At 45.7% G+C, this 22,763-nt stretch overlaps 1 protein-coding gene and 1 long non-coding RNA gene across 8 annotated transcripts in view; one reads left to right on the plus strand and one right to left on the minus strand.

Annotated features, from left to right (window-relative positions):
• Positions 1-22,763, plus strand: part of FGF18 (fibroblast growth factor 18) — a 137,738-nt gene that overhangs the window by 96,208 nt on the left and 18,767 nt on the right. For all 7 annotated transcript variants that reach the window (XM_083730821.1, XM_083730825.1, XM_083730823.1 and 4 more), the window contains one exon: positions 17,861-17,967. In XM_083730821.1, coding sequence (XP_083586947.1) covers positions 17,861-17,967 — 107 coding nt within the window. The remainder of the gene's footprint in view (positions 1-17,860; positions 17,968-22,763) is intronic.
• LOC310840842 lies at positions 908-21,941 on the minus strand. Its single transcript, XR_014562196.1, has 3 exons — positions 21,778-21,941; positions 17,765-17,868; positions 908-961 (listed from the first exon to the last, which is right to left on the minus strand). It is a non-coding gene; the product is annotated as an uncharacterized lncRNA (long non-coding RNA).

Raw genomic sequence — 22,763 nt, forward strand, 5'->3', positions numbered from 1 at the left:
TCTGGCGAACCAGAGCAGCGCACGGAAACGCCCTTTACCTTCCCGCCGGAGCGCTACCTATTTATCTACTTGCACTTTGACGTGCTTTCGAATTGCTAGGTTGGCAGGAGCAGGGACCAAGCAACGGGAGCTCACCCCGTCGCGGGGATTCACGCCGCCGACCTTCTGATTGGCAAGTCCTAGGCTCTGTGGTTCAACACACAGCGCCACCTGCGTCCCTGACAGCTATGTGTAGTATGTCCTTTTTGGGGAGGTGGGAGTTTTTCAACTCTAAGGCTGTTTTTCAACTCTTCAGACTCTAAGGCTGCAATCCTGTATACACTTACCTGGAGAGTAAGCTCCATTGAAGTCAATGGGGCTTGCTCCTGGGTAGTCATGCATCAATTGTCCTGCAGATGTTGAAGTTGCTACTATTACAGCTGTGGGCGTATACTGTGTGCATACAGACACACAATTAATTCTGGTTGTGTGTCTGTTTAGGAATGAGATTGTGATGTGCTAGAACTTCAATATCTCCTTCACCTCCTCAGAAAAATGTAATTAAAAGTAAAATAAAATTACACAACAGACTATATTAATGGGAGGGGTAGACCTACACTGCTCTGTGTTCTTCCCCAAATTTGCCCTGGAACATGGAGAGATGCTCTGGAACACTGTGGAAGGTCGTGGGCTCTGAAGAGGGGAGGAAGGAGCAGCAAAACCTGCCCACCCTCCTAAGGAAGCCTCCATTGAACCCAAAGGCCTGTATTTTAATTTACTTTTGCATCTGCTTGTCATAAACAAAAGCTGTTTCTCATTTTTAAGAAGGTAGCAAATATACCCACCCTTCACTGTGCATAGATTTTTACCATCTGTCTCCCACCCTGCAACCATGCGTACCTGAATTTCAGATCCACAAGAATCTTTCCTGCTGGATACAGGAGCATAGTGCAACCTTCGTTTCAGGATATTTCTCACTTTGCTGGGGGAAGACGAAGAAGCTACAATGAGCTCCTTTGAGCAAATATACAAACACGCATATTCCCACTCGTAAAATGAATCATCATAATTTCAACTTTTATTGGAGGGCACAGAGTAATAAAACCTGCTCACCATACAGAGCAAATAACATCTTTTTATATTAGGCACAGCTTGTAATCTGAATTCAACCAGTGCTTTTTAATGTTCAACAAATTCCTCCAGATTAACTTCTGCTTGGAGCGCTCACAAGCACAACAGTGTGACCTTGAAGAGACTCACTTTTGGACAGTGTTGAACCTGGAGAGATTGATGTGGGAAGAGAATACAGTAGTGCTGAAATCTCTCCTTCTTGGCCAGTGGAGAAGAGCAGCCAGTCACTGAAGCTCCAAAGATGGATTGGCAACGTGATTTTGAGTAAATACAAATCAACCGAACTGCTGGCCAGGAGTAGGACCATTTTGAAGATGGAAAGTCAATATGTTCCCATAATTTGGGTTTCTCCGTTTTCGTTATTTATTGTTTTCTCATATATCACGCTTCTTCTTTGGCTTTGCCTCTAGCAATGAATCTATAAAAGACATGCTATTTAGTAGAAGTGCTGGAATATTCTAGATGTGCCTGGATTTTCTGCTTGTATTCTGCAGGCCATGGATGCCCCAAATGGTCCATGTTGCTTCTGAAAGGGCTTGGTCAGGATAAGACCTGACCTTGAGGTCTCTATCTCCAGAGATTATGACTTTCTATTTATAGTATTTTCCTTATCTAAGACAATGGGCAAATATAGGCAATAAGTTTATTAGTACAAAATGGAAGAGATGGGAAGTCATTCATTTATGAGGAACACCGTATTTTTCGCTCTATAAGACGCACCAGACCATAAGACGCACCCAGTTTTTTGGAGGAGGAGAACAAGAAAAAAATATTCTGACTCTCAGAAGCCAGAACAGCAAGAGGGATCGCTGTGCAGTGAAAACAGCACTTGCTCTTGCTGTTCTGGCTCCTGTGATAGCTGCGCAGCCTGCATTCGCTCCATAAGACGCACACACATTTTTCCTTACTTTTTAGGAGGGAAAAAGTGAGTCTTATAGAGCAAAAAATACAGTATTATGATTTTAAAATTACATCTTTTTTGTGTACAGTAATACTTGTCGATCTATGATCATAAAAATTACAAACTCTGAAAACAAGAATATGTATAATTGCAAGATGTAAAGTTATGATGTAAAGCTATAATAAAGGAAAAACTAAAAAAAGGAAGAGGTTATGACTTTCAAATGAGAATCAGGGCCTTAAAATCTAGCAAAGCAAGGCATATTAAAATGGAGCAATGTTTAATGTGTCTGGTCTGAGCAGGACATATGGAACAAAAACTCTGGACCAAATCATACTTCTTCAAAACAGACACAAAATAAACTAGGCTTCTAATATGCACATGTTTGTTTGCAATTTTACCTGATGTACACATCTTTGCAAAGCAATTTTCTTAATATAATGAATTTGTGTATGGTATTTCCACTAAGACGCATTTATATGCAGAATTTGCTCTACTATATGCATTTTTGTATGCATTACTGCACTGGAGAACTGTGTTGCAAAATTCAGAGACGTGTGAATTTTGAAGGGCGGTTGGGTTTTGGTTTGCATATTGTCTTGTAAAGTGTGCATTAAGTAAGATCCTCTACAAATGTGAACTAAATTCCTGTTCCCCATCCCTAGTCCCTGCATCTTCTCTTACATCCATTTCTTGCTGCAAGTAGCTTCCTTCTCTTCAAGAACGTCAACAACGTCTTATGTATACTAGAGCGAGCAACTGAAATATCAGATGATGGAGCTATATGTTTATATGGATAAGATTTCAATATGTAGGCAATATAGATTCTCTCACTTGTTCATAGCCTGCAGGTTTTATTACTCCCCACAGACTTTACATAATTTTGGCATAGCTCCCTCTTCATTATGTCATGATTAAGGAGTGGATGCAAGGTCATTCTATCATGTATCGTTGGAGTCAATGTTTGGATTGTAAAAAAAGGGGGGGAGCTGTGTTTGGATATATTTCAGCAGTTCTATGGGCTGTTTTGCACCTTAGGCATTTTCTACACCCAGAAAGTCTGTTTACGCTTTACAACAAAGGTGGCATACCTTTGGCACTCCAGATGTTGCTGCATTATAACCCCCACCATCCCTGACATTGGTTATGTTTGCTGGATCTGATGGGGTTGATGGGGTTGTGGGGTTGTGTGACTGCGGATTGTCTTGCCAGAGTGGTGCATGCTCTAGTTATCTCCCGCTTGGACTACTGCAATGCGCTCTACGTGGGGCTGCCTTTGAAGGTGACCCAGACACTACAATTAATTCAGAATGCAGCAGCTAGGCTGGTGACTGGGAGTGGCCTCCGAGACCACATAACACCGGTCCTGAGAGATCTGCATTGGCTCCCAGAACGTTTCCGAGCACAATTCAAAGTGTTGGTGCTGACCTTTAAATGGCTTCAGCCCAGTATACCTGAAGGAGCGTCTCCACCCCCATCATCCAGCCTGGACACTGAGTCCAGCGCTGAGGACCTTCTGGTGGTTACCTTGCTGAGAGAAGTGAGGTTACAGGGAACCAAGCAGAGGGTCTTCTCGATAGTGGCACCCGCCCTGTGGAACGCCCTGCCTTCAGATGTGAAGGAAATAAGCAGCTATCTTCTCTTTAAAAGACATCTGAAGTTTAGGGAAGTTTTTAATATTTAATGCTGTATTGTTTTTAACACTCAATTGGGAGCCGCCCAGAGTGGCTGGGGAAACTCAGCCAGATGGGCGGGGTATAAATAAATTATTATTATTATTATTATTATTATTATTATTATTATTATTATTATTATTATTTGGAGTTCAGTAACATCTGGGACCTTGCAGGCTAACCACACCTGCTTTAAAATCCAGCCATTTTTTGACATAGCTGTTTGATTTGTTTGGACTTGATTATATTTCTGTGCCGCTTACATGCAATAAAAAAAAACATGATAGAACAGCACAAACACAGCCTAAATTATATGAAATGCTCAACAAATCATCAGTGAAACATTTATAATCTACAAATCACTGCTAATAAAGCAACAAATAAAAAAATAAGCTAAAGCATCACAATTAAAGCAAAATTCATATTATATTATTAACAAATCAATACGGTATTTATGTACTCGTGGCCAGATATCACCCCCAGCCATTCTTTATGGGAAACCCAGAAGTGTGATAGCACTCTGTCCTCTTGTGATTCCCAACAGCTGGCATTTGGGGAAATGGTGTAGAACAAAACCATCTTCCAGAACAACACCATCGATTGTGGTGGTTTGTGTTGTGTTGTGAGGGTATAAGAGAAGAGGGTTGTAAAGTACTTTGGATATTGCAAGTGATATAGGAAAGAATGATGGGAAATAAGAAGCAGTTAATTATTTCTAGATCTAGAGCTGAGCATCATGGTCTATTTTCAGATGGCAAGTGGGCAGCGGCGTAGCGTGGGTTGTCAGCACCCGGGGCAAGGCAAGTAATTTGCGCCCCCTAACCCGGGGCAAAGCAAGTAATTTGCGCCCCCTAACCCGGGGCAAAGCAAGTAATTTGCGCCCCCTAACCCCTAACCTGCCGCCGCTGCCAGCTTCTTCTTGCTGCTGCCTGGGCTGGGGTATTTACGGTAAGGTAGCCACGGCGGCGGCAGCGGGTCCGTGTCAGGTGATCTGAGGCGAGTTGCCGCTGGCGCTGCCGCCCAAACGACGCCGCTTGCAACATGGCACAGCAGCTGCAGCAGCGGCAGCGGCGGGGCTGTGAGGAGGGGCTGCCTGGCGCGCCCTCTGAGGCTCTGATGCACGGGGACCGCGGCGAGCGCTTAGAGCCGCTGCCTGCCGGACGCCTTCAGCCCGGACGCGCGCACAGCTCGTCGGTTCCGCGAGACATGGGGCTCTGCTACAGCCTGTGCCCGAGGCTCTTCGGCGGCTCCGGAGGCGGCGAGCGCCCCCCCAGATGGTGCGCCCGGTGCGGCCGGCCCCCCTGCACCCCCCACGCTACGCCACTGCAACTGGGTGCAGGCTGAGGAAGTGTGTCCGGCATTGCAATGTGGGATGTTCTTGTTCGGGATTCCAACTGGCCAGTTGTGCTGTCCATTTCTTGCTTGCCCCTCCCTCCTATTTCCATTTCCTCCTGCCAATAGTCGGTTAGCATTCTGTACCCAATGAGCATGCTCAGTTCTTGTTAAGCTCCTCTCCCATACTTCTTCATTCTTTGCCTGCTGATTTCTCCCCCCTTGTGTGTGGATGGCGCCACTTTTGCCACACGAAGACTAACCCTCAGAGAACGAGTTGACGGTTCATAAACAGCAGGGGCAGAGAGGTTTCTCTCAAGTGCCATGTTTCCTTGGGGGTGAGCCATTGGTGGCATGCTGGCGGTGGGCGGGAACAAGGCCAGAGGTGGGCAAGGCCAACTCATGTACTTTAGCTCGCTCTTTCATCCTTTATAAAAGGTAAAGGGACCATTAGGTCCAGTCGTGACCGACTATGGGGTTGTGGCGCTCATCTTGCTTTACTGGCTGAGGGAGCCGGCGTACAGCTTCCGGGTCATGTGGCCAGCATGACTAAGCCACTTCTGGCGAACCAGAGCAGCGCACGAAAATACCGTTTACCTTCCCGCTGGAGCCGTACCTACTTATCTACTTGCACTTTGATGTGCTTTCAAACTGCTAGGTTGGCAGGAGCAGGGACCGAGCAACGGGAGCTCACTCCGTCGTGGGGATTCGAACCGCCGACCTTCTGATCAGCAAGTCCTAGGCTCTGTGGTTTAAGCCACAGTGCCCCCTGCGTCCTGCCTTTCATCCTTTATAAAGGTAAAGGGACCCCTGACCATTAGGTCCAGTCGTAGCCAACTCTGGGGTTGTGGCGCTCATCTTGCTTTATTGGCCGAGGGAGCCGGCGTACAGTTTCCGGGTCATGTGGCCAGCATGACTAAGCCACTTCTGGTGAACCAGAGCAGCACACAGAAATGCCCTTTACCTTCCCGCTGGAGCAGTACCTATTTATCTACTTGCACTTTGACGTGATTTTGAACTGCTAGGTTGGCAGGAGCAGGGACCGAGCAATGGGAGCTCACCCCATTGTGGGGATTCGAACCGCCAACCTTCTGATCGGCAAGTCCTAGGCTCTATGGTTTAACCCACAGTGCCACCCGCGTCCCTCCCTTCATCCTTTATAGCTAACAGCAGAAGTGTTTTTGATGGTGGGCTCAGTCCTGCACTCATGGAGAGCAGGCAAGCAGAGTGGTTTCCACATGGTCCTTTCATGTTGTTGTTGTTGTTTAGTCATTTAGTCGTATCCCACTCTTCGTGACCCCCTGGACCAGAGCACGCCAGGCACTCCTGTCTTCCACTGCCTCCCGCAGTTTGGTCAAACTCATGCTGATAGCTTCAAGAACACTGTCCAACCATCTCGTCCTCTGTCGTCCCCTTCTCCTTTCCCAACATCAGGGTCTTTTCCAGGGAGTCTTCTCATGAGGTGGCCAAAGTATTGGAGCCTCAGCTTCACGATCTGCCCTTCCAGTGAGCACTCAGGGCTGATTTCCTTAAGAATGGCTAGGTTTGATCTTCTTGCAGTCCATGGGACTCTCAAGAGTCTCCTCTGGCAGCATAATTCAAAAGCATCCTTTCATAGCCCTACTCTTTCCAGCTGCTCCTCTTCTGAATGTACCACAGCTTGGCATCGCCATTCAGTTGGGTGTGTGAGGAGGCCCGTCTGCACCCTACTGCCAGCACCCAGTACCTCACCCTTCCCCAAGGCCCCATGGTGCAGAAGGAGTGGTGAACGCAGGCAACATAAATGGCATGTGATCATTTAAGGTGAAGGAACACCCTGGTTGCAACTGAATGGCCCTGCTGAGTCATGCATCACTTGGAAGAGCAGCGATGTGCCACACACCTTGGCAGAGTCCTAAAGCTGGTCTGCCACCGATATTATCCACCTTCCGGTTACTGGTTCAAGACCTTTCTCTTCTGCCAGGCATTTCAAGTTATGTTTTTTATTGGGCTGTGCTGGGAAAGATGGAAGGTAGATTGTGCTGCACTGTTTTATTTGAATGCGTTTCCCCGGTTTTTATTGTGTTTTAAATTGTTGTGACCCACCCTGAGATCATCTACGATGAAAGGCGGGACAGAAATTGTATAAATAAGCAAATAATAGGGCTCTGTGGGAAGCGTACCACACCCTCCTCTGGGTGGGTGCAGAATTACACTCTCTTGGGATGGAACATGCGACCCAGCAGAGACCAGAATAATTGGATGGCGATGCTGCGCTTAGATTCGGCTGGGAAATGTGTTTTCATGGAGCCCGTTTTTCTATCTAGCCAGACGTATCGAGGCATCCCTTTTGATTCAGCCCAAAGAGGCGAGATGGAGTTATTTGATACAGACAAATCTCAAGTCATTTTGTTTTGCAGTTTCCTGTTACTCCCTCCTAATATCTTTTCATTAGCTTTCTGGTTCCCATCCTCTCACTCCAGGGAAATCTTTGAAAGATAATTGGCATCACCACCATCAAGTCTTCCTCTGACTTAATGTTTTCATAGCTGGACTATCGCTTTTCAGCACTCATATAGACATCCATATACGTATAATCCCTTTCACCTAGATGTTTAAGGAATTGCCCTTTTCTCCTTCTCCAGTGGGAGTTCTCAATGAAGTTGAGGTAAAATGGACCAAATATGAGGAAATCTTGCCAGCAGAAGATTTTCCCTTGTAAGGGCAGAACCCCAGTTAAAGAGATGGTATTTCTTCTACAAGATCCCCCACCGGGAATCTAATTAAGATAACTACCTACATGGAGAATAGGCTGATGAGCTGTTTTCTTAAATTAAGAAAAATAACCAGACATGTGACCTGGTTATGTAATGCACTATGATCCATGCGACGGTCACCTCCAGACTGGATTATTGTAACTCGCTCTACGTGGGGCTACCCTTGAGACTGACCCAGAAACTCCAGCGGGTGCAGAATGCTGTGGCGAGACTCCTTACGGGGTCTTCGCTGTGAGACCACATTCACCCGGTGCTATACCAGCTGCACTGGCTCCCGGTGGAGTACAGGATCAGGTTTAAGGTGCTGGTTTTAACCTTTAAAGCCCTATATGGCCTAGGACCCTCGTACCTACGGGACTGCCTCTCCTGGTATGCCCCACAGAGAAACTTACATCTTCAAATAAAAACATCTTGAAGGTCCCAGGCCACAGAGAAGTTAGGCTGGCCTCAACTAGAGCCAGGGCTTTTTCGGCTGTGGCTCCGATCTGGTGGAACGCTCTGTCACTAGAGACTAGGGCCCTGCGGGACTTGACATCTTTCCGCAGGGCCTGCAAGACAGAGCTGTTCCACCAGGCCTTGGGCCAGGGCACAGCCTGACTCCCTCCCTCGGCAATCTTCGTGGAGCTCTGGCACAATGGTTGCCAGTGGCTTGATTTGAATCAGTTTTATAATGAATGATTTTAGAGTGTTGTTTGTGCTGTACTTTTGTACTGTTTTATTGTTGTTAGCCGCCCTGAGCCCGGCTTTGGCTGGGGAGGGCGGGATATAAATAAAATTTATTATTATTATTATTGGTTCAGAAATGCAGTGAGCCATAGCTTGCTGGCGCCAGAAGGTGGTACAGCTGGGCTATAAAGCCAATATAGGATCCACTGCCCCTACAACGGAAAATGCAACATGAGAGAACTCCTCCAAAATTAGTGATGAATGGGCATTTCATGGGTGCTTTAGCTGAGATTCTTGCATTGCCAGGGGGTTGGACTAGATGACTTGTGGGTCCATTTCAACTCTATTTCTAGGAATAGGGTTAAAATTAGGGCCCATTTTTACCCTACCCCTTTTTTACTCTTGGCACTCATTTACAGCGCAACCCTAACCATGTCTACTGAGAAGTAAGTCCTATGGAATTCTGTGGGGCTTACTCCCAGGTTAGTGGGGATAGGATTGCACCCTGACTAATGACTGAAGATTGTAATGGGAAAACCTATTGGTGTTTCACAACTTTCTGACTAGTTGCGGGACCTTAGCCAGACCTAGCAGAGTAAACGCAGAATCCATGGAAGCAATTGGCGACTTGGCTGCAGACAGGATAGACGAAGCAGGAGCCAGGAACTTGTAGTTAGGTGTTTATTATATACAGTGGGCTATTTACAGGAACAGAACACGGATCTTATGCTAGCTCTCTCTGACACGACTCTCAACTCCCACACTGAACTACTGAAACACTGAACTCCTGAACTACCAGTTAGTAGGCCATTAATTATCACTCCCTTGAGAGAGCTTGACCAATCAGGGAGCGGTCTCCATGCCTCTGTTATCACCAGGCAGACTTACTCCTTCAGATTGCCTTCTGGCTGTCTGCCAAACCTTAACTGACTCTGTGTGAGTAGCTGCACGTACACAGTTTCCCAAAAGATTGAACTGAACAGGCCCCATTTGCTATGAAACCAATGCTTACCCTTGTATCTACCTCCATTTTCCAACTGCCTCTAGAATAGAGCATGAAAAGATAGCTCTAATGCTGCTTTCCTAATACCAGGTAAAGTCTCTGCGTGACATCACCACTTTGCACTTAGCACAGTATCCCATATGGTTAGCATTACTCAATTTGTTGCAACTAAGTCCCATAAAACAGAGGCTGGCTTCTCAGAAAAATAATCTGCCAAACGAGAAAGTGCTTATATGGAAACACAAAGGGGTGGGACAATTGCAAAGGAAGAGTCCTCCATAGCCTCGCTTGTCTACACAGGGTTTAAATGCCTGGCTTGAGTGTTGAAAGAGTATCACTTCAGCACTCTTGTGGCTCTGTCATTTTGTAGTGCCACCTCCTAGTCTAGCTGATTCTAGTCTGGTGCATCAAGGCTTTGTGTCTGAGTGCTGAGTGGTGGATTACAATGCGTAAGCAGGAAATCTTAGAAGTGTTCCCTCACTTCCTAACAGGAGTATTCCTGTTCAGGTTCATAGCCAGCCAACCATTTATTCCTCCACAATTCTCCATTCAACACCCATCCACCCCGCCAAGTTTTCCGTTGTTTCCACCAACTGACAGTTAACGGTCCGTGGCTACTGCTCACGCACAGTCTTCACTGGGCTGCTTTTTAGGGCGGGTTTTCTGTGTGCGGTCTCCCTTAGATTTTCTTTTTAAAAAGACTCTTTTTGCATATCTGCGTGCTTCAGAGTTTCCCTGAGCATTGCTGATGCCTCCGCCTGACTTCTTGATGGTACCATTCCGGCTACAATTGAAATACTTGATTGTCACTTGTACAACTTGTATACAGTGAGATTACACGCCCCCCCACTCAGCTCTCTTAGTCTTAATTCCCCTCGTTTACTGATGCACACCCACCAAACCCGAAACTCAGTTGCCCTGTTGTTGTCATTTCATTCAGCAGCCTAACAGCCCATGGATAGAAGCTGTTCTTTACTCTGTTGGTGCGACTAATCATGCTTCTATATCTTCTGCCTGAGGGCAGGAGATCAAGAAAGTGCCGGCCCGGGTGTGAATCATCCCTGAGGAATTTTCCTCACTCTCTTAAGGTAACGTTCTTCCGCTATTTCATCCAGCGGATTCACGGGACAGCCCATAATATCTTGTGCTGTATTCACCACCCTCTGTAGGCACTTGCTATCAGATGATGCCAAAACAGCATACCACACCGTGATGCAGTATGAAAGGACACTTTCTATTGTGGACTGGTAGAAGAAGATCATGAAATGTTGATTGACATCGTTCTTTCACAATACTCTGAGGAGATGGTCTGTCTGTTGACATGCCCCACCTGAGCTTGTTGTTAGAAGGAGCGATTTGCAGTTGTTTTTGTTCTTTACTAGAAGATGATTTCAGGGCAAAACGAAACATATCATTACAGTCACATAGAACCAAACATGGTCAACCCCTTCATCCAATGAAATGTTCCCTCAGGAGGGGTTGATTTTTGCATTAGGAAAAGGCACATAGCACGTCCCTCAAAGCTTCACCTCTCCGCTACTTTTACCTCAGCTGGTTTGAGGCCCTCATGTTATAAGCAGGGATGGCCTGTGTGCATGAAGCAAAGCCTTTTGCCTCACGCAGCAGATCCGACTCCTTCCCTACCGGGTCCACAACCCTGTTGTTGTGCCATTGCCAGCCTCACTAGGGCTTCCTGCGTCACTGACACAGTGCTGTAAATCTTTCTGCTGTGCCCACCATGGTGGCAGCATGGGCACAGCAGCAGGTGAGTGTGCCAGATGCTGTGATGGGGCTGGCAGAAGCGCAGGCGTGATGCCGGGTTCAGGAAGCGAGTAGGGTGGGAACCTAAACCTGTGTTTTCCCTGCAGCAGGAAAATATCTCAAGCCTGCCCTGCTCACCAGGCCCTGGATGGGTGGACCAGCAGTTAAGCCCAACTGGGAAGGTGTGTTGTGCTAAGTGCTCCTTTCCCTCTCTCTCTGGCACACATCCCATTCTCCTAGAACAGGCATGTCCAACAGGTTGGTTGTGATCTACTGGTCGATCGTGGGGTGACCCTGGTCTATCTTAGGTCCCTGAGTGATCTCTGGCTCCCCAAAGAAAAGTCCAATGACTCTGGCTGCCTAAAAAAAGCTCAACAACTCTGGTCCATCTCCAGATCCATGGGTAGATCACTGCCAGTTTTTTTATAACAAAAAAAATTCCTTCCAGTACTTCAAGTAGATCGCAGTCTCTTGGGAGTTGGACGTCCATGTCCTAGAAGAAGAGGGTATTGCAAGATTCAATGGGGCCATTACAGCTTCAGTACATGCCGCTGCAGGGCAAAATGTAGGTCTTCAATTAGCTGTGATGAACAATGAAAGAATACAGTGGTACCTCAGGTTAAGAACTTAATTCGTTCTGGAGGTCCATTCTTAACCTGAAACTGTTCTTAACCTGAAGCACCACTTTAGCTAATGGGGCCTCCCGCTGCTGCCGCGCCGCCACCACGCAATTTCTGTTCTCATCCTGAGGTAACGTTCTTAACCCGAGGTACTACTTCTGGGTTAGCAGAGTCTGTAACCTGAAGTGTCTGTAACTTGAAGTGTCTGTAACCCGAGGTACCACTGTATTAGACATTACAGGTATAGACTATCTTAAAACATCCCTATACATCCATACATCTATATACATCCATATACAAAAAAAATAAATACACACAAAGAAACAGCCATATAAGATATATAGTAACATAAATATTCATTGGAGTGTCTTTCAACTAAACCGTGCCGTTCACCACTCTCAGAAACTCAGCCATCCTTGCAGTTACCTCCAGGTGAATATCAGATAGGTAGAATCTGATATTTTCATTGTGCCATGATGTTAAACTACCCCAAAAGGAGGATAACATGTGTTTATGTAGCTGGTTGTAGTCTTCTGCTGTGTCTGGTACATTCAAATAACATCCACAATGTCTATCATTTCTAGGGATGTTTAAATATCTGCCCTTAACAAAATCTGAGGGGGAAAATGTTCAGCTGGGCTAACAAGCATGCCCTGCTGGAATGATAAACTTTGAGATAAGTGATCCTGTTATTGGCTGCATTTAAACCATAGAACTTGGGGGAGCAGATTTTATTTAAGGCTGACCCAATGTTTCATTTTTCAATATCCCTTAATCTATTACAACACCAATGTTTTATAAAAGTAGGCAGTTAAAAATAAATATATCACAATATCTATTTTAAGAAGTTTCCCCACAGGCTGGGTGGTAGTTTGGGTAAGGCGATCAAGGCTTTGGAAACTAAGCCTTATGAGGAATGGTTGAGGGAGTTGAGTATGCTTGGCCTGAATAAAGGTAAAGGTAAAGGTACCCCTGCCCGTACGGGCCAGTCTTGCCAGACTCTGGGGTTGTGCGCCCATCTCACTCAAGAGGCCAGGGGCCAGCGCTGTCCGAAGACACTTCCGGGTCACGTGGCCAGTGTGACATCGCTGCTCTGGCGAGCCAGAGCTGCACACGGAAATGCCGTTTACCTTCCCGCCAGTAAGCGGTCCCTATTTATCTACTTGCACCCGAGGGTGCTTTCGAACTGCTAGGTTGGCAGGCGCTGGGACTGAGCAATGGGAGCGCACCCCGCCGCGGGGATTCGAACCGCTGACCTTTCGATCGGCAAGCCCTAGGCGCTGAGGCTTTTACCCACAGCGCCACCCGTGTCCCTTGTCCTGAATAAGAGGAGACTAAAAGGAGATATGATAGCCATCCAACTATCTCAAGGGCTGTCACATGGAGGATGGAGCAAGCTTGTTTTCTCCTGCTCTGGAGGGTAGGACTAGAACCAATGGATTCAGGTTACAAGAAAGGAGATTCCAACTCAACATCAGGAAGAAATTTCCGACAGGAAGAGCTGTTTGACAGTGAAACAGGCTCCCTTGGAAGGCGGTGGTCTCTCCTTCCTTGGAGGATTTTAATCAGGGGTTGGATGGTCACTTGACATGGATGATTTAGTTGAGATTCTTGCATCGCAGAGAGTTGGACTAGATGATGGTCCCTTCCAGAACTACAATTCTATGATACTATGGTTCTATAGCATGGTGTAATGGTTAAGAGTGGTGGACCCGTAATCTGGTGAACCAGGTTCGCTTCCCCGCTCCTCCACATGCAGCTGCTGGGTGACTTTGGGCCAGTCACACTTCTCTGAAATCTCAGCCTCACTCACCTCACAGAGTGTTTGTTGTGGGGGAGGAAGGGAAAGGAGATTGTGAGCCGCTTTGAGACTCCTTAAGGGGAGTGAAAGGCAGGATATCAAGTCCAAACTCCTCTTCTTCTTCTTCTTCTTCTTCTTCTTCTTCTTCTTCTTCAGTAGTACCTTGGATCCTGAACACCCTGGAACTCAGACATTTTGGCTCCCGAATGCCGCAAACCCGGAAGTGATTGCGGTTTGCGAACATTCTTTTGGAACCCGAACATCCAGCAGGGCTTCCATGGCTTCTGATTGGCTGCAGGAGCGATTTGGTTCTTGAACGTTTTAGAAGTCGAATGGACACAACTGATATGAACTTATACCAGCTTTGAGGGGATCCAAAGCTTGGGCCCAATTTCACGCCATGTAAAATGCAGAATACAGTGGACGCTCAGGTTGCAAACGTGATCTGTGCGGGAAGCACGTTTGCAACCCGCAGCGTTGCGTCTGCACATGTGCGGGTTGCGATTCGGCACTTCTGTGCATGCACATGCGCAAGCGCTGAAACCCAGAGGTAACCTGTTCCAGTACTTCTGGGTTTGGCGCAGTGCGCAACCCGAAATCGCGCGACCTGAAGCGTCTGTAACCTGAGGTATGACTGTAAATGACAAATAATTTATCTGCAATTACTCTAACCCCAGCAAATGTTTCCATTGTTGGTTTCTTCCTTTCGTCCTGTTCCTAATGGGTTTCAATAGATCACAGGATTGGATCTCTAACCCATGTGACAGCCTGGCTCTTGTTACGTCCCATTATCATTATTATGCTTAGTTATTTGGGTGCGTAGGAACAAGTTGGCACCATGATTCAATACGGTGAACTCAGTTGTCTTTCCTTCTATGTAAGCGAGTTCATAGTTGTGGTCTTGGAAATGTTATTCTAAATCTTTCCCTTTAAATACCTTGCATTTTGCCTTTAAGACCCATTGCACGGTGTCTACTAGTCCTTGGTTTTTGTGTGAATGAATGCTGTTTGCTGTTGCTACCTTGAGCCTTGCCTTGACTAAATTAGTTCTTGTTAGCAGAAAAGGTACAGCCACAGCATTTTTTCAGCCTGCGCAAGTAGGAGGAAAGGTAATTTTCATTTATTTCCAAAAAAATTATTACATTATTTTATTAGCTCTTTAAAATTTATTTAAATTCTTTACTTGAAAAAAGGGGGTATCGTATTTTAATTAGTAACAGTGTCAAAAGAGAGCTAGATTAATTATTGGAAATAACGCCATCCAGATGGTTTTAATTTTCACAGCAGGGAACCGACATCTTTTTAAGGTGATATTTTTCAAATTAAAATCAGCCTGGGTATTACTCATACTTGTTTTAGTTTGAGGGTGAGGTGATGTATCTTGTAGTTTTGAAACTACCCAGCTTTCATGGGAATGTTTTGGAAAAGGGAGACAAATGTGAATTTTAAAAGATGCAGACCTGCTTTACATACATGATTGAAATCCACCATTTGGCTCAGGAGGCAATGGGCGATGGGAAACCTTTTTGTCGTGATGCTTTGTTGTTGAATCCCTAGGACAAAGTTCAATGAAAGTTGTTTTTATCTGACAATCAACATTATGCATAGCACAAAGACTGTATTCCCTCCTGCCCCCTTGACATATGAATACAGAAACATGAGAGGACAGAAGCCATGAGAATAACGAGAATACAAAACTGCCTTATACTGTCTACTCTGGCTGGCAGAAACTCCCCTGGACCTCTGGAAGATGTCTTTCTCTTGGGCAAAGGTCTTTTCCTGCCCCCTGAGAACCTTTAACAGGAAATTCTGGGGGTCAACAGAGCATGGGATCACCTGGAAGCACACCACCTGCTCTGCCACAGGCTTGTGGCTCCCCACTCTCTGCCCTCTTACTAGGGCTGGCCCAAGACATTTTGATGCCTGAGGTGTTGGGTGATTGACAGGTGCATAACCCCACCCACCCGACAACCTTGGTCCCCAGGGTGTGCGCGAGATATGTGTCCCCTGATCTATCCTATCTCAACCAAGGTGCCACCTGAGGCAGGTCGCAGTACCCTGATGCTTCTAACCTTGTTCTTTCTTATTAGTACATTTGTGACACGGGTGGCGCTGTTGGTTAAACCACAGACCCTAGGACTTGCCGATCAGAAGGTCAGCAGTTCGAATCCCTGCGACGGGGTGAGCTCCCGTTGCTCAGTCCCTGCTCCTGCCAACCTAGCAGTTCGAAATCATGTCAAAGTGCAAGTAGATAAATAGGTACCACTCCGGTGGGAAGGTAAACAGTATTTCTATGCGCTGCTCTGGTCCTCCAGAAGCAGCTTAGTCATGCTGGCCACATGACCCGAAAGCTGTACGACGGCTCCCTCGGCCAATAAAGCAAGATGAGCGCCGCAACCCCAGAGTCCCGACTGGACCTAATGGTCAGGGGTCCCTTTACCTTTACCTTGGAAGTTGAATGGAATACGTTCCGGAAGTCTGTTTGACTTTCGAAACGTTCGAAAACCAAATCACGGCTTCTGATTGGAAGCTCCTGCAGCCAATCAGAAGCCGTGGGAGCCCTGTCGGACGTCCGGGTTCCAAAGGAACGTTTGCAAACAGGAACAATCACTTCTGGGTTTGCGGCGTCCGGGAGCCAAAACGTCCAAGTTCCAGGGCATTTGGGATCCAAGGTACAACTGTACCTCAGGTTAGTTAATTCGTTCCGGAGGTCCGTTCTGAACCTGAAACTGTTCTTAACCTGAAGACCACTTTAGCTAATGGGGCCTCCTGCTGCTGCCGCGCTGCCGGTGCACGATTTCTGTTCTCATCCTGAAGCAAAGTTCTTAACCTGAGGTACTATTTCTGGGTTAGCGGAGTCTTTAACCTGAAACGTATGTAACCTGAAGCGTATGTAATCTGAGGTCCCACTGTATTCTTACTATTTATTACATTTATATAGTGTCCTTCATCCGTAGATCTTATGGTGGTTCACATTACACTGTGCCAAGCAGTGTTAGAACAGCAGTATAACAAGGTTTCTCCAGTGCCTTTTTTCTTTTTTAAAAAATAAAGTACCCCCAGAAAAATAGCACTGGTTTTGCCCACCAAGCTTCCCCCCTTTTATTTAGTTCCTTCCAACAGGACCTATAGTCAGTAGGACTTGCTTTTGTGATGTGGAACCTGAAAGCAACGTTTGCCAGACAGAGGTGTGGTTCTCTTTATAGAAATAATGCAACATATTCCAAACTCTACAGGGTTCTGTTGACTGTCATGGCAGCCTTATAGTCCTATAAAATTCCAGCTTTCTAACGCAGCATATGGGACACGGGTGGCGCCGTGGGTTAAACTACAGAGCCTAGGGCTTGCTGATCAGAAGGTCGGCAGTTCGAATCCCCGCGACGGGGTGAGCTCCCGTTGCTCGGTCCCTGCTCCTGCCAACCTAGCAGTTTGAAAGCATGTCAAAGTGCAAGTAGATAAATAGGTACCTCTCCGGCGGGAAGGTAAACGCCATTTCCGTATGCTGCTCTGGTTCGCCAGAAGCGGCTTAGTCATGCTGGCCACATGACCCGGAAGCTGTACGCCGGCTCCCTCGGCCGGTAAAGCAAGATGAGCGCTGCAACCCCAGAGTTGGCCATGACTGGACCTAATGGTCAGCATCCCTTTACCTTTAATGCAGCATAAGCAGTCATGTAATGGGTAGCTCATGAGGGCTATCGTGTCTCTCTCCCCCCCCTTGTCTTCTCCTCTGCCCCAGGGATACAGATGGGATCCTCCTAAATCGAGGGTCCTGGTTGCGCTTGGGACCCTTAAGCCGCCCCCATGGGGTGTGTTGTTGCTAGGTGTGGCCCAAGCCTTGTCTGTTGGCCCCGGGATCAAGGGCTAGGGCCATGCCAGGAGCACAGGAACCCTGGGGTGAGCTTCAATTGATCTTCACCGGTGTTGCTCCTTCGTTTGGTGTTTACCCTTTCAGACTGCCTGCCAGAGAGGCAGGAGTCAGTTATGGTCCCTGACCAATGCCTAGGCCAATACTGCTCAATTTGTTTTGTAATCAATAAAGTTGTGGCCTAAATTTTCCCCAAAAACTTAAGCTAAAATTATGTGTCCGTTTGAAGTTATTTACTTGGGGGCCTCAGGGCACAAAATAGATGCTCTGTTTCACCTCACAAGATTATGTGAAAATGGGTATCTCCTTCTTCACTCATTCACTCTATGACCCGTCTGGTAAATGCCTGTTTTCTTCTTCTTCCTTTCCAAGCCCAACTTCTAGTGGAAACAGACACATTTGGCAGTCAAGTCCGGATCAAAGGGAAAGAGACAGACTTTTACCTTTGCATGAACAGGAAAGGCAAGCTAGTAGGGAAGGTAAGTGTTTTCTATTAATTCATTTGTAATATGAGCGTTACCTTTAGCAGTGACTGCGAACCCCATAATGATGTGTTCTGAACTTTGCCTGTCAACCCCAAATGAAAAGCAGGACTTGAGGAATGTGCAATTCTTAAAGCATTCAAGCCTTTACTTTTAAAAAAGGGGGGGAGGGAGAGAAAAAGAAACCCCCCTAACCCATAAAATTAAGTACTGTGGCTAACCACTGGGGTTTTATTACTGATTTCTTTGGGTACACACAGGTTTCCATTTTACAGTTGCATAAATTGATAAAAGATGTGCGTATCTCTCCAAAACAATTGAGAGCTTGCGTTACATGATATAAATCTCTCCTACCTTGGTGGTTTAAATAAATAAATAAAAATGCACACAGGAATACATAAAAGGAACTGTAGTCTCGGTTTTTGGGGTTTTTTTGGCGATCCCTGAGTGAAAAGTAAAAATAAAATGCAATAAAATGCAATAAAGTTAATATTGCAATCTTGAGATCTTATTAAGGATGGGCTTCGCGGTTCTAGCATTACAGAAATATTTTGGTACCTTTGATCCTGCCCCCAGCAGATGCATGTAACAAATGACGCAGCATTTGCCTACGGAGCTGAGCATCTTTGCTGGTATTAGATTTTAACGAATTCACTTGTTTTCGTCAGTTTCACTGTTTCCCACACACCGGCATTGTTGGCAAGCCTGGAATTTGACACAAACAGAGGAGGGGGGAATTTTAAAAAATGCCCTCCTTGGCTACTACAGTGGTACCTCGGGTTAAGAACTTAATTCGTTCTGGAGGTCCGTTCTTAACCTGAAACTGTTCTTAACCTGAAGCACCACTTAGCTAATGTGGCCTCCCGCTGCTGCCACGCAATTTCTGTTCTCATCCTGAAGCAAAGTTCTTAACCCAAGGTACTATTTCTGGGTTAGTGGAGTCTGTAACCTGAAGTGTCTGTAACCTGAAGCGTATGTAACCTGAGGTACTGAAGCACGTGAACGTAAGCAGGTACTTGCTTGGTGTTAAATAAGGATCAGGCAGACTCAGCAATGGAGAATAAGAAGGTGAAGTTTATTGCCAGGCAATAAGGACCCAGTTTGGAATCTCTTCCAAAAGGAACTGGGACCCCGATTGACAGAAATCCAGAGGTCTTTATACCTGAGCAGATCACAGCAAATCATAGATCATGAGACAACCATGAGACAGTCACGATATTGTCAGCGAAAATTAGCCAATTAGCAAGCTTCTTGCCATGCTACCAGCTTCTGGTCAAGCACTGGTCAAGCACGGAGTTCTAGTTCTGCTTTCCGATGCTTGCAGTGACGCTCTGTCTAACCTCTCCCCTAGTTATGACAGGACAGGGAGTTTGGAGATTTTGCGGTTTTGCTCTTCCTGTTCCGTGGATTAATTTAGCCTGTATCTGAGGGGATTTTGTACCAGAATCTCTGATTCACGTCTTCCCCTTGTCCAGGGTACACGGATGTTTGTAGGGGAAAGGTCGGCTCCTAATTTTGCTGTTTCAAGCAGTTTGCAGTTAGCTAAGGCACAGTTTCCCTTTGATTCAAAATGGATTATAAAATACTGTAAACCCTGATTATGTGTGAGCATACATGAATATATTGATTCCTGATAACTGATTATATGGATAGCATAGGGGTAGCCCTTCTTCCTAGCCTCAGTACCACTGTACTCTTAGGATGCTGTATAGCTGGCTCTGTAATGGTCAAAATGCTTTTGTAGGTGAATCAGGGCCAGTTGGTCCATGAGGCAAGGTGAGGCAGTTTCCTCAGGCGGCAGATCTGCCACTGCTTGTCTCTGCAACTGCCTTCTCTGTAACCTGAGGGGTCTGTAACCCGAGGTACCACTGTGCACGGAATTAAAACTTTTAGCATTGCCATCATGGTGAGAAAAATAAAAGGGCAGGGGTAGGAGTGAATTTATTTTTGAATCGAGAAAGGCCTGGGACTGCAAACTACATTCCCAAATAGAAACCAGGTGCCAGAGCTGTTGCAGTGGGATGTTATTGGCTTCTGAGGAGACTGCTGTGTGAGATGTGTCTCACAGTATTGAACCCGGCAGCCTATTCTCATGCCAGCTGGACTAGCTATGGGCTTTAGAGATGATATGTACAATCAGTGACCAGCAGTGGCCATAGGATTTTACTGGTGATGCATTATCCATTGTTAACACACAAACCTCCGCTGGCTTGTACCGCTGCTGTTATTGCCTTAACATCCGGGGTACCTTTGATTCGAATCTGGTTTTGCGGGGGCACCTCTGCTGCTAGTGAGCCAGTGTGGTGTAGTGGTTAAGAGCGGTAGTCTCGTAATCTGGGGAACCGGGTTCGCGTCTCTGCTCCTCCACATGCAGCTGCTGGGTGACCTTGGGCCAGTCACACTTCTCTGAAGTCTCTCAGCCTCACTCACCTCACAGAGTGTTTGTTGTGGGGGAGGAAGGGAAAGGAGAATGTTAGCCGCTTTGAGACTCCTTCGGGTAGTGATAAAGTGGGATATCAAATTCAAACTCTTCTTCTTCTTCTTCTGCTGCTGCTGTTTGCATGATGGGCAAAGGTCAGAAAACACCCTCCATCCAAACAAATGAAAAACAGGATTTTAGCCACACTTTTGTACACCACCCTGGGGTCTTTCGGTGAAGGGAGGTTAAATATTTTGCACTGATGAATAAAAGTTTGGGAATGGCCAGATCTCCATATGCCCGATGGTCTCATGATGTTTCCAAGTTACTTGTATAATTGAAACACTTGTTTCCAAGCTTAAAACTTGAAATGGGGTGCTGTATGAAGTGTCCAGGGGTAACATATTCAGCTACAAACTAGTGGAATAACAGCTGGTGTTAGTATAGGTTAGTTGTTGCGAAATGCAGATCAGAGGACACGTGGCTTTAGAAATTGAAGGAATTACAACATTTTAGTTCAAAGTCTCCAAAGTGAAATCTTTTAATTTCATTATTTGAACCCCAGCCAGGATGTAATTCTAGTTTTTAATATAAGTGGAAGGTTTTGTTCCTTCCATGTGACTTTTTAACGGTGTCAAATTATAAAATTATAAGCCTGAATTGTGTGTGTGTGTATCACATTAGATTATTTTTCCTCCACTCCCCCTTATCCTACCGCAATTGCTGACAAGTTCATAAAACACATTGGCCTGAGGAAGAGGGTTACTGTGTGAACATTCCACTTTGGAAGGAAAATCTCTTCTTCCAGATGCACTGCCCATTATTAACAGCTTTTTTTAAAAGAAGAAGAAGAAAAAAGAGAAACAAATATTAGCGATACCAAAGGTTATGTTTTTAATTAGTATCATGGTTTCAGCTCTTTTTGTGGCAATAAGCTTGAGTAACTGCATTTTTAATATACCAAATGCTTTCTAAACAGCCAGTAAACCCCTGGATGCAAGTTTGTGCCTGTGTTATGATACAAATATTTAAGTCTACCCTGGGAGCGAAAGAAACCCATAAAGCTCTTTTGCAATCACCCCGGAGTGTTCGCTTGCCAATAATGAAAAACTGCGGGCTGTGATTTCCCTTCCCCTCCCTCGCATTTCCTATCGACTTACTCTGTGTAACTCTTAACTATATACCAACACATGCCATCTGGCTTTCTTCTCCTTCTCAGCGAACATCTTTGGACGCTCCCCCAGTGGAAAACCTGGTTTGAGTTTAAAATCTTTGTTTCGTATAATCATCTACAAAGGGTATTACAAATGAGAGCAGGTTGTTGCTATACTCAGTTTGGGACGTCTGACGAAAGTTAACCGTTTCAGAAACCGGGGGGTGCTACCTACCTTGAAGCTTGCTAGACTGTCTACCCAGGTGTGAATCGTTGGACCTCAAAAGGGCTTTCTTTCTTTCTTTCTTTCTTTCTTTCTTTCTTTCTTTCTTTCTTTCTTTCTTTCTTTCTTCCCATCTTTCCTTTGTCGAAGCTAATTTACATCTCCACCAGCTCGCTCTTCTGTGCCAAGCCTTCCAATGGAGCCGTTTCAGGATCCTGGAATGTAATCTCCTTGGAGTCTCCCCCCCGCACCCCCCCGTTCATTATTGTTTGTCACTTCGCAGCTCGATTTGGCTATAATATTACGAACAGGATTCTAAATCTGTTTATTGTATGTTTGTGTTCCGTGCATACACACAGCTGGTCTACATTAACGGAAAAATGTAGCCAAATCAGCCAACGTAGCAAATATAGCTAGTGTAGACAAGGCTAATAGTTTTAAACATGAGCGGGCTACTCAAGGTCAAGGCTATATATCATTTCATTTATTCCAGTTTAAATGGAGGCAAGCCTGTCTACACTGCCCATTCCCCCTCTCGCCAATATTGAAAACATGCATTTAACCCAACCCTCTTAAGTTTTGATTTTCATGTCGAATTTTGCATTTTTTTAAAAAAGTAATATTTCAACACACATGCAAAACACAGGAAAATTGCTGGAATAATTGTTACTCAGAGGTCCTGTGCTCAGAAAAAAAATGGGCATAAGCCCCCAAGGGCTGTTTTTAAGGCTGCACAGTCCCTGTGTTCGGTCTATATGGAGGGTTTTCAGGAATATCCTGCTGGATGGTCAGGAATAATATATTCCTTACTTCTAGCAAGTTGTGTCTGCTTCTTTGTAGGACTTGACCATCATTAGTTAACTAGGTGGGAGCTATCGTGGAATGATGGGCTGCTAATAAGATTTATATGATCCACACCCTCTGCTAATAATCTACAGTATTCAAATATCATAGAAGCCATGGCCTTCCTAGAATTTTGGAACAGGAGACTAATTCCC

The sequence above is a fragment of the Podarcis gaigeae genome (genome assembly GCF_964106915.1).
Source record: "Podarcis gaigeae genome assembly, chromosome: 3".
NCBI classification, from domain to species: domain Eukaryota; kingdom Metazoa; phylum Chordata; class Lepidosauria; order Squamata; family Lacertidae; genus Podarcis; species Podarcis gaigeae.